The following is a 16,689-nucleotide window of genomic DNA, read 5'->3' on the forward strand; positions in this document are numbered from 1 at the left end:
TGAAGATATAATTTTTGAAGCCACAATTTCTATTATTTTTTATTACCTTTTTCCTATGTTTTATATGGCAAAGGGTCACAGAACAGATGGACTTTCCCTCAGTGAGCACCATGCTGGTTACCCTGCCTCTTCAACAGGAGAGTTTATTGACTTCTGCAGACTGATAACTACTGAGGCCATATTTTTCAAAAGCAGAAGGTGGTACACAACTGTGCAGATGCCACTGGATGCCTGGCAGACATGTTTCTAAAATTACCATGACCACTCACATTGAGGGGATGACTGTGCATGTTGGCAGCACCACAGTGCCCCACTGCAGCACATGCTCCCCACGTGTGCATGCAGATTGAGATAACCCTGTGCACTGACACAGCTAATCAACAGTGGGATTTTTTTCTTCCCTCTGGCCCCTGCCTTGGCAAGATTGCAACTTGTGTCTTAGGATGTGTTTTACCTAACTGACTGAGAGAGAAGTGATAAAACTAACAGAAATGAAGGCTTACAAATGAAGATATAATTTTTGAAGCCACAATTTCTATTATTTTTTATTACCTTTTTCCTATGTTTTATATGGCAAAGGGTCACAGAACAGATGGAGCTGCTAAACTGAGTGGCTTTGTAAATAAAGTCTGCTTCTACGGAGAAAAGCAGAAGGAAGTTACAAGACATGAGTGAATTCACTTAGAAGCCAAATGAAGTTTTGAGTCACTGCTGACTCAGGTAAAACTCCAATTTAACGTAGTATCTCTGAAATATAACCTCTTCTAGATAAGGAAATAATAATCAACTAGCCAAATACACTCTAAGGAGAAAGAGGAAATTCTGAGTAACAGTACAAAAATGAATCATTATTCTGATAATGTTTTTGTTATTATCTTTGCAGATGAATGTGAAAGCTCTTAGTACTCAATTAAGTTACCACAACAAATAAAGAAAAAAAGTAAAATCAGGGCAGATACTTTCTACCTAGACACCATAGTGATGGGCACATTAGAAATGAAGTAGATTAGATAGATGAAGTAGACAGACACATCTAACTGTCCTCTAGTGCACTCATTTGTTTGACAGCCTTGAAAATGCCAACATTCCTGGAATTAAATGAAAATAGAAAATTGCATTTTCACTGTAAAGTATACACAGAAGTTTGCTATGTCAGTTTTTCTTTGTTAAAATAAACCAGGGCCCAACCACATCCTCCCAGAGCAACCCAGAGCACAATAAGATAAACGAAACAGTACCAAGACACAACCAACTGAAAGCCCTTACATTGCTACCCTTTTACTCCAAGATATTGAGTGATATGACCTGCACACACTTTGGTACATAAATTTTTCTGAGCTCAACACCACAAAAAATGCTAAATCAGCCATCTTGCATTGCTGTCTTGATACTGCATTTCTTTTTTTCATGACTTCCAGTGACTTTACCTTTATGGGCTGAACAAACAATTTTTGTTCTGTGGTGTCTTTCCTCCCAACCCTTTGTTCTTCAAGACAGTAAAAGTAAACAAATGCCTTGGATAGAAAAAATAAAGTACAACAACTTGGAGTGATTCTCCCCAGTGCTTTCTGGTTACAGATGTATTGGTGTGGCTTTTGCTCCAGCTCACAGAAAAACACAAGCATAGACAAGGACACACGGTTAGCACTTGTGCTCACATTCAACAGCTCCGTATTTTTTCCTAGCACCAGGATGCGTGTGCAAGAACAGAGCTAGATTTGGCAGGATGCGATTTGGCAACCTCAGAGCTGGATCCTGCTCCTGCCCACTGCAGCTTTGACGGAATTGCAGCTGTAGCCCAGGGAGCTGTGCGACATCCCGGTGGTGTCGGGGAGAACAGAATCCAGCTCCTTGTGACAGTTTTCCCCACACAACATCACAATCAGCCAAACACATTTGTAATCTACTGCAGCTGGTGTTTCTATAATTGATAGAGATATAAAAGCCCTTTTTGCTAAAGTTGTACTTTTGTATTTTTTTTTTCTTGGGGGAGTTGTGAGAAAGCAACTACAAAAAGAAAGCTTTAAATCTCAGATAATGTAGCTCCCTTTAGAATCCGAAGCTTAAAGCGAGTAGTTACGAGTTGTAGCAATGCAAAAAAACGGAGCTAAAAACAAACATTTATTTTACTTGACATAGCAAAACAGTGGATTAAAAAGTTAAATCAATGTGCAGTCTGAATGGTTCCTGCTATAGCTGCAATTTCAAATGAAATAAGAATGTTATAAAAACTCGAGCATATTAGGCACATTTGGAAATGTCTCCTTGTAACTGTTCTTTAAGTGTTCTGTCTATGAGCACTAACAGGTCACTGCACAGGAAATGCAAAAATATGTTACATTTTAATCGGGACATATAAAACACTGTCTAGAATGTTACATTGCCCTTGGGAATCTGTAGTAAGTAGGGGAACTTTTACAAAGTCCAGGTCACTCTCCCCATTACATCACTGTGAAAAAAAATTATTAGGTTAAATTATATAGATGTCATGTATTAGAACTTTCCCAGTTGCAGGATGATGGCTAAGAGATGCTTATTTCCTTAGAGAAACTCATAATGACTCCCTTGTTCATCTGTACATACTTTGTATATTGAAAACAGTGCATTTTAACTGAATCAAACTGTTTCCAAACAATCATAGCGAAAGAGGACAAACATAAAAATGGGACTGTTTGTATACTTACTCTCACAACAAATTTCTGCACTTTACCCTAATGCACACACATGCACAAATTGAAAACCTGCCTGGCTATACCCCAGATACAAATTAAAGAAAGGGTTTTACCAGAAAAGTTTGGAAATTATTAAGGTAAAATGTCCCTAATTCTAATAAATGGAAACGCAAATGTTTATGGCATCATAACATCCTTCTGCCTGCCTGCAAATATTTCTCCAAATCATTTACCTTTGTTTAACTCAAATCACAAGGTTATAAAAACTCTTAATAAGTTCACAGGAACAGTGAAAGAGTAATGCAAGGGAGACTGCTCTCTAGATCAACATTCTCAGGATTTTAGTTATTTAATGTACAAATTCGGGAGGTGACACAAAACTGTACAATGTGAAAGCAAGCTGCTCTGTACTTGCTGATCCTGGTTCATGTTTTGTCACCGGCTTTCAGATAGAAGGACTTTAATTTCTATGAAAAATCTCCCATGGGGCAGTAAATGAAATAAAATAAAAACTCCTGCCCCAAGAAAAACAAAGGCAGAGTCACAAGGGCCCAGTGCCTGCTGAAGTAAATGGCAGTTACTCACACAGCGACACAGGGATCAGCCCCTTGCAATTTGCATGTTGTAGCTTGAATAGAGATCTCAGACTAACAGGCCCTTTTTATCTTAACAGATATCTGTGGTTGAAACTCCTGGCATTACTTTCTGAGCTGCTCACTTTTGTACCACAACTTCTTAACTGCCAGTAGTTTCCACACTTCGCTCTGGCCTACCTGTGGCACCGCGCTGGTGGAGCCTCCCGATGCCTCATATATGTGATTACTGTTGTTATTATACATTCTGTGTATGATTTCCACAAAATTCTCAGTGTGCTGCCTTCAATACCTCTGTTCAACTCAGGCTATTCAAGGTGTGGCCCTGAGCCCTGCTACCCGCTTCTCCAAACTCCTAGCAGGGAATCATGATTTTCCTGCTTTTGATGGTGTTCCCACTAGTCTCATGACCACTCCTGAGGTGCCTGCACAACACCTCAGGGACGGGACCTTGCCCCCGCCACTTCACAGCCAGGGAGGGGGGACTGGCAGGGAGGGGCACAGCTCTGTAAAATTTAAAGCAAATTTTTCTGCTTTTTCCATACCTTTTCCTGGGGCTGTGTGCCCACCTCAGGGGTGCCAGGCCTGGCCGGCTGCAGCATGGAGGTCCCTGGCCTCTGCATTCCCACCACAAATCACGCAGTCTCCTTACAGCTGGTACCTTTTTTCCCAGGTGAGGCAGATTAATTCCTGCACACATCCATCCCCTGCCTGTTATACAGCCATGGCCCAGCCAGTCTCTAGAAAAAGCAAGCTGAGGAAAGCTAGGAATTGCACACGTGCAACCACGTCTTAATCTAGACAGAAACTTAGATGCATTCACTGCAAGAGCTAATGATGACTATCACGCTCTACATTGACCGGGGAACAGAGTCAACTAAACATTTTTTATGCCTTTTTCTACGTACGTTTGATGCTCTCTGCTCTTGTCTTTACCCCTCCTTGTCCAGGTTCTGCTTCCTAAATTTCCCTGCTTCCCATCTCAGGGCCTGGATTACAGCTAAACAGATAATACAGACCATTTTCTCATTTGCCTTTGACTGCTCAGACCCACTGCTGTCCCTGCAGTAGGAAAAGAAGTTGTCCTACTTATCCCCAGCTAAAACGTATTTTAAGGAAATGTAATTGAAAAAGAGAAACTAAGATCAGAGCATGCGTGGTGGAGATGGCAAGTCAGAGAATGCTGTGTCACCTTCTAAAAATTCTTTGGCAACAGCAACTTTTAGATTTTATAAGTCAGACAAATTTGGATGGATTTTCTCAGGGAAAGCAGAAGATATCTCTGAAAAATGTTCACATCACTGCCAGAAAACACAGCGGTCCCACAGCTTTGAAATAAACCCTGATGTATGTCTTTCAATTTTTTGCCAAATAACATCCTACCCTAAATTTCAGCAAGAACATTTTAAGAAAGGAAGCACAGATTTTGATAATGGAAATGGTTGCTCCGAACAGCTCAGAACTGGAAATATTAGAAGCAGTAAAAATCGAGCATCTCAAAAGAAAACCCCAAGCAATCTGGACTATAGGAACTGCTGCACCCATAATACAGACATTATTGTTGCCATGCCCAGTACTCCAGCATCCATACAACAGTGCTTTCAAGGCCTCCATTGGTTTTCTGATATTTTAAAGATTTTCCCCAGGTTTTTTTCACCTTTTTGTTATCACATAGCTGAACTTCTACTGCATTAAAGGGCTGCCAGGCAGGTGAAGGTGCTGAGCCCTGGGCAGCAATGTTGGCTACTTTTTCTGTCCCATCCACAGCACATTGCCTCTCTCTTTCTAACAATCCATCTTGGCTAGGTAACACTAAAAACAACAACAAAAATCTGCAATTCTGAGCACAGAAAAGGTTGATGCCTTGGTCTGTGTTACTTGAACTGTTTTTCATCCTGCACAAGTAAAACAGTAACTGGCTGAGGCTACAAAACCCAGGTCTGAATCCCTGATTCAGTCAGACAGTCCCTTGGCCTTAAATTTCAATGCAGACTTAAAAATTGATAGGTACTCCTTTTTAATCATTGAGAATTCAGCTGCTCATTACTGAAATACATTTCAATGATGTGCCCTTAAGTTTTGGTCTGGTCTTTAAAACACAGCTTCTTCAAATTAAATACAAAATCCATTTGTGGATCCAAATTGTGAAATGAGGCCCCATATATTGTCCAAGTTTCAGTTATAAGCTATGTTTGAAATACAAAATTGAAGGAGTGTGCTATGTCAGGTGACGTTTTGCTAGCTTTTGACAAAGGAAAATATTTAATACCGTCATTTTTTTCCTGCTCTGAATATTAGTTTAATTGTCACAAATAATTAAATGCTTATGAGTAAAAGACATCTTCAGACATTTTGACAATACATATTAATAGATGCTTTAAGGGAAATCTGCACAGATCGGCTTTTATTTGTTATGCTAAACGATGATGCATCCTGATTGCATTTGTTCCTTATTTGTGTGTGCAACAGGAGACGTACTGTGAATGATCTGTAAGGAGTAAAATGACAGTATTTGACAGGCTAGGAAATGTCTGGGCAAGGATACAGGATAAGGAGCCCTAAAAGGGCATTGTTTGGGAAGGGGCAATGGGATAGAGACACTCCCTTCAATCTAAGGCAATTAAAGGCATCAACAACTAAATTGCAGTTAATAATAGTAAGAAATAAACATAAATTATGTATACAAGTCTCAAGCCCAAGGACTTTGGACCACTAAAAATATATATTATTATATCAATTATCAAAGAGAGACAAATTCCCATCCTGGGAATTTGCATACGAACTCTAATAACCTGCTATTCAGAAATAGAGGCAAGCATTAATTTCCACATGAAAAGGAGCCATGGGAGAAGTTCCCAAGTCCCCAGCTCCAGAGAAGAAAGCCCTACCTGGTGATTCAGCACCAAACGATCTGGCCTCTGTTTGAGATGGTAGCAGGTGGTCTCCCAGGTATGGCAGATTAGCCCTATATTACTTAAGATTTATTTTGAGCTCCTGTCAATATAATGGCTGAAACGACCATTCCTGAAAGGTAAGATGGTGTGAAAATAAACATAAACAATCCTTAATGAATCCATAGGCTATTACTTGCATCATATTTCTTCTATAGGCAATACATACATCTCCACTTTAGAAAAAAAACACTGCACTTGATCGAGGCTTAACAATTACTTTTTACACTAGAGAGGGAACTGAGAAAGGTCCATGGGAACTGCTTGGTGCTAAAAGCTTTTGAAAATTCAGGTGTCTCTTTAGATGCCCACATAAGCATTTAATAACTTAACATTAGAAGCTTCCTTACTTAAAAACATCAAGAGACTCAAACTTTACTACCAGAGATTTCCAAGCACCTCTGGCAGTCTGGCTGGAGGAAAATGTATTTGTCCTGTCTACTTAAAACTAGACCAGGTTTTTCATATGTCTCAGGGCAACGCATTCTATACTGTCAGAAATACAAAGATCTCAGGTGTGACAAAGAAATGTAGAATAGTATATGGGAGAAAAGTAACCATAACCAAATTGTCTGGTCATGAAACTTATCACTGACCAAAAATGCATCTGAGGAAAATTTAGGGAAGTTAAAAAACTTAAACTACTTAAAACTATTACTTAGTAAAGTGCCCTTGGCTTGTTAACAGAGTCAACAGAGCTCTGCTTTCTTTGACTCCCACTTTTGGGAGCTCCTGGACATGAGCAAGGTGCCACTTCCTCCACCACATGGAATTGCACAAAAGAGATGAAACTGCCTTTCCAGCTCCCTTCCACAGCCAATTCCCCAGTGGCCCAGGTGGACTGCTCCCTCTTCTCACCCCAGCAGCAGGTAGGTAGATGTCTTCAGCCTCCAGCCTTCTCCCCTGGAAGCACATTGACCACAGAATTGTGATCTGCTACCTAGAGCCGGGAATTAGGAGCAAGGCTTTTTGACCTTGAGGAAATAAACTAATATCTCCTGGCTTCAATTTCCCTTTCTGTAAAATGGGAAAACAAATATTCTACCTCACTGGGGTTATTCTAAGGAATACCTAGTATTAGTAAGAAAACATGGGAAGAAAGGTGCTAATTGTGAAGAAATATTACTCCACTTCCTAACAAAGCACAAATACACGAGTAGAAACCATGCAGCTAATCAAAAGCACTAGAAAGCTTTTAATTTTTTTAGTATTTAATGCTACAGATGATCAATATAAGTACTTAGCTTCTTTCACCTTTCACATGCTAACTTAATGCTACTTGTAATGTGCTTATAAATGTTATGACATGGCTGAAAGACACATAAAAAAATAATTTTGGTAGACCAATATACCAGCAGGTTATGTTTCTTCAATACAAAATGTACATCATGAAAAGATCCAGCTCTTTTCTGTGAAGCCCACTCACGCTGCTGGAAGTAAATGAGTTCTTCCTATATGTACAAAGAAAATTGCAGGCCTTATGAAATGTCATGGTGATTCCCAGTGTAATTCACACAAAAATTATTTATATATGGAAAATTCAGAGTAAAATCTTTCTACAAAAAAAAATTACTTGTGTCCTAGTGGAGAGTGAATGATAGAAATATGCTTGTTGTCTGCACATACATACCTGCACCAATGTGCAGATTTTCATTCCAATCTCCTCTAAGCAGAGTTTCACTACAAAAAAATCTTTGTTATTAAGGTATTCCAGAGAATTTAATTATTTTCATTAAAAACAAGAACTGTGTGCTGCTCCTTTTTCAATAGAAATTCTGCACTGATTCCACATAAACAGACCAAATATCACTTCAGCAAAGTTGCTGTGGGAATATTTAACAGCATTTTTTAAGTTATGAAAGCAATACTGAATGAGATTTACTACAATTTAAGATAAGTGGGTCTTAATTTTATATGAACAGAGAGACTTAAAAAAAAAGGAATGAGTTCTGATTATATTCTGCTGGAATATTAGGCCTTGTTCAAAATTGCCCCTTTTGCTCTTTTACTTGCATAAAAACAAGCACAACAGGCTTTTCAATTAAATGAGTCTTTTGAGAGAGATCCAGGAAAAGCCAGAAAGCTCCTTAAAACTTTATTGCTTTTCATCTTTGTCAAGTAGGGATGTGTATTAAAAATTACCTATTCTTTCCAGTACACAATCCTTCCTGCACTTTTTTTCATCCTGTTAGACATATCAATTTTAAGCATTTCCCAAAATGGGAAGGGTTGATCTGAATGACTTTTCCCCATATACTCAGTAGTCTTGCTTTTCTACAGGCATCTAGAGCTACGGATGCTTTCCAAAGTCGCTAGCATTGTGAATAACTTTAATGAGCCCCAGTATCATTAGATGATAGCAGTTTACAGAACGCAGGGAGAAGAGACAGAGAAAGCAATAAGATACAGCTATAACAGATACAAGCCATGGAGATGAAAGAAAGAAGTCAGCATCTCATTTGCATTAATACAATAAAATACAGCATTAATGTTGGTACTTGTAAATTTTTTTTTCAATAAAGTTGAGACTGATTAGATCTGAAAAAAAGCAGGCTGTGCATTCCTCATAGGTCTTGAAAGTATTTAGGCTTTAAAGAACAGTTACTGGCTATTAACTTTCTAGATTTAATTGCCATTAAAAACAACCTCCATGAAACTTCAATAGAAAGCCACTCCTCAAGAACTGATGGTCTGATTTCTGAAAACTGCTTTGTTTATAGCAATACAAATTCAGAGCTCCTATTCCTGAAACTCTATCATTATCTTATGTATTTTGTTTACTGGTAGTATGCGTGTGTATGTGTATAATTATATATGCAGACACATACACCAGTTCATCATTAGAATAAGTCAAAAGCAAGATTGCCAACCTTGTTTATTCAAAAATCATGAAGCACATCCTCAAAAATCATGAGACTAGCTGAAAATTATGATGTTAAAAACCTTCATTTTGAGAATTATGGCATAAGAATGCTAAGGCTGCATGTTTTCAAGATCCTTAGTTCTCCATAGCAAGGAGTTTAAAATAATTTTCCCTTTTAAAATGCATATTGGGCACTTGCATAATCACCAGACTCCAGTAGCTGAGGGTTTAAAGAAAATAAACACTAACAAAGGACCTTCAGTGGACATGGCTTCTAATATCACAGCAATTTAAACACATGGGCAAATATTGGTGGAAAAATCAAAGACTGCTCTAAACAACTGAGCTTTCCAGCTTCCCTCAGTAAGAATGGTGCATCTCTCCCAGGCAGGCGCTTATCTTTCTTTTTTTGTAGGTATTTATGTCTGCATACCTGAAAAGAATCTATTTCCAATACATTTAGGACTGTTTGTTCTATTTAACTCTGGAATTTTAACAAAACATGGGACCATCGGGTACTGCATGTTATAAACTATATATTTTTCACAATCTAATCTTGTCATTTTTAAGCTATTGTTGTGACTTTCTTTGTCCTAGGGCAAAGGGGGAAAACATTTCTTTTAGGGAAACAAAGATTCTCTTCATTTTTCTAAATGAAACACTTAATGCAACACTTAGATCATAAGACCAGTTTTTCCACTTCTTTTTGCCTGAAAAACCTCATAAGGTAACAGATGAAAAGCTAGCAACAGTTAAAGAGGGATGTGTAAATCTAATGGGAAACAGTGTGCTTCTGTGATGTGTTTCTCCTTGAAACTTTAAAAATACAACATTTGCTGTCAAGGTATTACTGACTTGCAGAAGCCGTTATGATATCGTGGTAAAAATGTCTCAGTGCCAAGATCCAACAGCCTCAAGTGAGAGGTCACCTTAATGAGAAAGAACTGATTTTAGTCCCGAAAACTACCCGGAACTTTTAGGCTTCTGATTTGTGAAAACGTCTTCATGCTTTTGCTTGAGAGCTGCTGCCCGTGTGCACAACATAACACTGCCCAGTAAAGAAGGATTTTTTTAAAAGACTCCTGGTATCATCTCCTGGAATTAAGAAATAGTGTTTGATAGTTAACACAGAGAATGAAAATTTGTTTGAGAAGTGAAGTTAGCTGAGCAAGCAAAATACCTCAGATGTATAGACTTTAGAAAAGAATAGCATGCAACTATTAGTAAGACAAGTTACAAGTAGAACTCTCTCTAGATTTAAACCTCAATCGCAGAATCTGGTCCCTCTTCAGAGGCAAAACATCAGTAAAGAAATGTGTATTTAACTTTGTAGGTAAAAAGCTCAGTCTTACATAGGCAATCTTTACACAGGCCAGTTACCCATTGAAGCAAAGTGCTGAGTAAGAGCTGCAGAACCGGACCCACTCTCATGTAAATTATTGTAATTAAATAGGTAATGAAAAATCACTGCTCTTGCACGAATGAAATGTAAGACTTCAGCTGAGAGTGTAATGTGTTTTCAATTGACTCCTGTATCAGATTCAGAGACAGATGAAAATGTCTTTCTGCTTGCATGAGCACGCTTTAGAGGTAAAACTTCACAAATATTTTCATTTTGCAGGGAAGAGGGAAAAACAAAGACTTATTTTAGCAGTAAAGTTAGTAGAATCCTCCTTTTTTAATGCATAATATGGTACACACATGTCAGAACCCAAGAGGCATTAAATAGAATTTGAATCACTTTACTTTGCATTTGCTAATAATACGTCATCCAGAAGAAATACCAGGCCTTATTCTCCTCTTCACTAGCTGACATGGTATTTTTTTTACATTTGAGCTCTTAAGATCTGCACAATAGCTTAACACAATAAGTGTTTAGCCTCTGGTTCCAACTGTAATTGATAGAGTACAGTTCCATTCCCTCTGCTGCTGCTAAGTTGGGAATTGCAGCCACAGCAACTGACAGCTTTTTTTTTCTCCGTGAGTCTGGAGTTGCTCTCTGGGAGTGATGTCCTCATCGGGATGGTAAGTAAAATGACGAGAGAAAGACTCACCCTAGCCCTGTGCTACAGAGGAACTCCAGGGACCTCTTCTAGGGGAAACAGTTACTTGAGGTGGGTGCTATTAATGAAATAAAAAATCAGGAGGAGAAAGTGCTGGGAGAAAATTCGAAAATTCTGCCGTTTTGAAGAAAATGGGCTTTTCAATTAGAGAGCACAGAAGAGGGGGAACATTTATGCAAAAGAATTTCTGACAATGAAGATGTTTTTTAAAGTGCTGTAAAATTGTGTCATTTACTGATAGAAACATCTTTTATATCACAGTCACAGGGGCTGAACTCTTAGTGAGTCCCACTCTTTATACGGTGATAATATAATGTGTTTTGATATGTAAGAGTAAGATCAAAATAGGGAAACAGTAACTAAAATTAATGTGATTTCAAATTGTCCCATTCGGGCCTGAGTCTTGACATGGGGAAAAATTACAGAGCAGCTTTGGGCTCACTAGCCGATTCTAGAATTTAATGCAGATGGCAAATAATTTTGGTGCCTCTTTAGTTGCAGAAGTACCTATTTTGGAATATCTTTAATTAACCAGAATGTAAAGGCACCTCTTGTTTGTGAACACCTTGGCGTTTTTGTCATCTGTCAGCATCGTGATGTGCACAGTAACTGAAAGGTTCTGAGGCATGAGCTATTTAGGTGGTTTTGATGTGCACTTGCTTTTCTGGAGGATGTTTAAACAAAGCAGTGCTGCCATTTCTATAGTTTCATTCAGTACTGTTTGCTTGGAACCTGCTTGTCTTGCCCTTATAATAAAGGCTGCAAATAATACTCGAAAAGCCACAACACTCTTGGTTATTAATGCATCTATATATTGTTTCCTTTAATCACAGAAATATACACATCGAACCTAGCTGGTCACTTACTCTGCTCTCTGAAGAAGCAGAATTTCACTTTCTAAATATGTTTCTGTTTTAAATAACCTCTTGCTACCCAAGTGCAAACTGCAGCTTTTAAGTACTGACTGCTAACCATCTTCTATTTGCTGCTCTATGAGGACTCTTCTGAAAACAAAACGATGTTACTCTACAGTTCCGATAAACAAAATAAATGCGACCGGTATCTGTTTCTGCTGTACTTTCCCAGAGCTTTGGTTCTTAGATAGACTATTGGAGCTGGGAGAGAAAGAAAAGGAGAAATAGAAAATTGCAGCCTGAAAAGGCGTTAAGTTCTGATTCCTCTTTGCAGGCTTTAAAAAAGCAAACTACCAATTCATGATCACAAAATAAAATATGCACATTTAAACAAGCTGCAGGGGATAGGAGAGTTTAATCCAGTGAAATTGTGTTTGAAAGCTATTTCATACCCCTAGGAATAAAATCTGAATAGTAATTCTGCTTTGCTCCCACCCTTTTTCCACCCTTCTGTTAATATATTACCATTTGTTATGGAATCGTTACAAGATTTCTAACCCAGAGGTGGCTGCATTTCATTGAAGGATGAAGTACTTTCTGGGCCTGAGTCTCTTCTTACTCACAGGAGCAGACAGTACTCATTGCAACTGCACTGATGCTGCTAATAAAGCTATTTTTGCTTTGCACCTGAACATGAGAAGAATTAGGCCCACAGTTTGTAAAGCCCTTTGTGATACATTTGGGTGAAAGCTACAAAACAAATGGGTTGTTTATTGTAAACAGAAGTATGATACAAAAGCCGGCACTGATATAAAGAGCTGAAACTATTTGCTCCAAGAATTATCAAACTGAAAATGACGATCTCAAAAAGGAATGACAATTCGGCCTTGGGAAGATCAAAATGCATCTGACATAGTTTTGGTGTTGATGTGAAATAAAGTGTCTTTAAAAGTGTAATTTGAGATAAAAAATACCCATCATCCAACATAAACAGTGCTCCATTTATCCAGTTACACTACTTTGTTACATTACAGTGGTCTGTAACACATTTCTTAGGAATACAAGGCTTAAAATTAATAATAGAAAAGGACAAAATTGCCATGTATATTTCTCTAGATAGATTTTCATCTAGCAGCAGGACTTCACTTCTGATTCACTCGCTGGTTCTCCCTAACCTTTACATTATTCATTAATCAAACTAGAAACCTGCTTTTAAAGTTACTGCATGGTAGTAACTATTTACAGTTGTGCATAGTATTTAATTTTAAGCAATGACAAAAGCAGGCACGTCCAGAATCTTAAGGCTTATCATTTTTCTTCCATTGGAGGTGAACTATCTAAAAAAGCTAGAAGTTGCAAACTTCTCTTCAATATCTCTGCTGCCATCAAGACAAAATGCAGTGCAACTGATACCTTTGAACTTGTACAACTAAAAATAAATAAAAGTGAAAATTAAGTAATATATAATGCATTAACTCCTTTGAATGAAAGGAATAAGGAGCTTTGCTATCAGCCTTGGTGAGCAATTAATTTCTTACTGCACAGTCTGTCTACTGTCACTTTGAGGTATTTTTCACCATACAAAGCAGAACCTCAGAACTACCCCTGAAAATGAAAGTCAGTTTTAAGAACTCTATACAACAGGCATGCCTGCTCTTTGAAACCCCCTACCCCAAACAAATACAGAAATATAACTTCAGAGCAGGAGAACTATTGCAAATGTATAAACCTACTTCAAGTCAGTTACGCTGGATGAAACTGGACTGCATTTGCAGTATTTTGCTCACCTGAAAAAACACTGATTTCAGGACAAATACAATCACAGCAACGCTCTGCTAAGGAGCAATACACATTTTATAATGAGAATAAAAAAGGAGAGATGTTATTGTGGTCATTCAAATGTCTGCTTCATCATTAAGATTCTCAAAAATACTGTAGCATTCTGGATAAAAACATATCTGACTGTATTCTCAGCAGGGAAACCCCGGGAAACAACAGCATTGGCTTTGCTCACAAAAATTTACTTACTCTCTAGCCTATGTTTCTAAAAAAGAACAGGGTGCTCCTTCTACAAAAACATACTACACACATTCCGAGTGAAAATTCTACTTTGAAAACAAAATAAAATGAAGCCTCATACTCCTGACAGGGAGAAAAAAGGAGCAATGCTAGCACTGTCACTGTGATGATCAGCATCTATGAAAATATAGCTATTTATCCTGCAAGTAAAAACCGTTAATGCCTTATTCAGATAGAACCTCTTTGTGAATAAAACAATAACAGCAACTCATCAGAGAGTCCTTGAGAATACATACATAGTTCTACGCGTTTCTAGCTTAACTATTATTCATGGTTAAAGGGGATCTTTGCTTGCCAGGAATGAGACTAGCAACCTGCATAGGTACAGTCATTGGTCACGTCCCAAAAGACTCTGCCTGTGTACCATTGTTCTACACCTACATGAAGATGGCAAAATATGCAAGTTTATAGAAGTTATGCATGTCCCACTTTCTCTGAAATTACATTTACCTTTGAATTAATCCCAATCTCTAGTTTGCAAAGTTTATTCAAGTATGCCACTAAACTTGCCCATACATTTTGTCCCACATATAATATACTACCCCTAGAAAATATTCAGAAGGGGGGGGACGGGACAGATTAGTAGACCATTTTTAAACTAAAAACATAAGATACTAGTTTTCTTTAGAGAACTAATCTGATGAAGGACACAAAGGAAAAAAAAAAAAGAAGGGAAAAAACCCGCCTACATTAAAAGCCAAACAAGATAATAATTGTGCATGTCTGGCTAAGAGAATCTAGAGGGCAAGCCTTACGTCATTGGCACTTGGGTTACCATGGTGAGTGATTTATTGATATATATCAAGAATGAATAGATCAAAGGCAGCAAGATGACAGGTGATCAATCAAATGTCAAATCAAAGCTGGCAATCAACTGGAAAGCTGATTTTTCAGTGGGTGGGTCTGGCAGAAGAAAAATGAACTTCCATATTGCGCTTCCCAGAAACAAAACCCCACCACACTATTAAAAAAAAATAAAAAGCAATTAAGCAGTCTGAAAGAAAACTCTTTGAAAAGATTTACTATAGAGGCCCACTCATCTGTTTCTTTATCTTGGCCCCAAAAGAGAAAGAACACCCTACAAATGACAAAACAAAACACTTCAAAAGTTGCAAACTATTTTCTTCTTTTAAAAAAAATTAAAAATACAAAATTGCAAAACCACTTGGCATGTGCAAATATACAAACTCGGCTACAAAACAAAAGAGGGATTTGATTTGAAAATGTGGATTGTCTTCTAACAGTCAGAACGTTTCATTTTATTTCCTGTTGCAATTTTCACCACTGATGATCAAAGGCTGAACTTCCCCACCGGGTTCATCAGCAGAGACAGTCCCTGTACTATTTCAGGCACACACAGCACACACACACACCCGGCCAGCATTGCCACTAGGAAAACGGCGAAATCAAAGATTCAACACACCGACCCACTTCGCGAAACACACGTTTTTAAAAAACAAAACAAAAAAAGCAACGGGAGGGGGGAAAATTCGGAAGAAAATAAAAGAAAAGAATAATAAATGGGGAAAAATATCTATAAAAAAGGCTCAAACGGGAAGCAAACGGGAGGCTACTTTCGGTTCGATAAGGGAGAGGGGCCGGGGGAGAAGGGGAGCCGAGTGGAAGAAAGTTGGGGGGAAAAGTTTATCCAGGGCGGGATGGGAGCTCGGAGCGGGAGGCAGCGGGGACCGAGCGCGGTGGGAGCGGCGGGAGGGTGGAAGGGGACAGCCCATGTCAGAGTAAAGATCTTGGCAATAAGGAATGAAACTGGCTCCACGGAGTTACGGAGGGAAAGGGAGGGGGAGGGGGGATAAATAAATAAAGATCCAGCCCGGAAAAGCAAGGGTGACCCTAAATAATAATAAAGATGGGGGGTAGGATTGGAAGGAGCGGAGAGACAGAGGCTGTGTAAGTGGACGGCTTCTCCTTACCTGCAGCCCGTTTGGGTGCTTGCTGTTTCCTCCTTGGCATCGCTCTACTTTCTCCAATCTCACTTCTGTCCCCAGATCCGAGAGCCCTGAGACGCTCCTGAGTCGTGTTTCTCTGCCTCTGCCTCTCAGCTGCTTTCCCCAACACCCCCCTCAAGCCTCCCCTGCCCCCTTCCTTTCCACTTCACTGATAGGAACCTGTTTGGTTTTTATTTTATTTTAGAGATCAAGGTTTCTTTTTCTCTCTCTCTCTTTCTCTTTCTGGTTGGTTTTTCTTTTTTTTTTTTTTGGCTTTTTTTTTTTTTTTTAACTGTTTCAAAACTTGCTTTGCTTTGATTCAAACATCCAAGCTCAGGAGCAAATGAAAGGCGCCCACCGTGCCAGAGAACGGTAATAAATAAATAACAAAATAGATATGTATATCTTAAAAAGGCAGCTCTGGAAAGACTGTGGGGCTGGCTGGCTGCTTCCTCCCTCTCCTCTCCTCTCCTCCTCCTCCTCCTCGCAGAGCTGTATGGCGGAGCAGTGCCCGGGTGTGCGTGGTGTGTGTGTGTGCGTGCGTGTGTGTGTGTGCGCGGAGCGCTGCAGGTTCCGTGCTGTCAGATGCCAGGCAGTGAGTGATATGGGAGAGGACAGGGAGGCTCGGGATGGAAGGAAATCTGGTACTCGCGCGCGCACACCCATAC

General features: G+C 38.9%; 1 protein-coding gene across 1 annotated transcript in view; it reads right to left on the minus strand.

Moving 5' to 3' along the window:
- TSHZ2 (teashirt zinc finger homeobox 2) overlaps window positions 1–16,213 on the minus strand; it is a 139,431-nt gene extending 123,218 nt beyond the window's left edge. The window contains exon 1 of the mRNA XM_009998653.1: window positions 16,007–16,213. Coding sequence (XP_009996955.1) covers window positions 16,007–16,046 — 40 coding nt within the window. The 5' untranslated portion in view covers window positions 16,047–16,213. The remainder of the gene's footprint in view (window positions 1–16,006) is intronic.
- Window positions 16,214–16,689: the final 476 nt, after the last annotated feature.

The sequence above is a fragment of the Chaetura pelagica genome, unplaced genomic scaffold (genome assembly GCF_000747805.2).
Source record: "Chaetura pelagica isolate M959 unplaced genomic scaffold, ChaPel_1.0 scaffold275, whole genome shotgun sequence".
NCBI lineage: Eukaryota > Metazoa > Chordata > Aves > Apodiformes > Apodidae > Chaetura > Chaetura pelagica.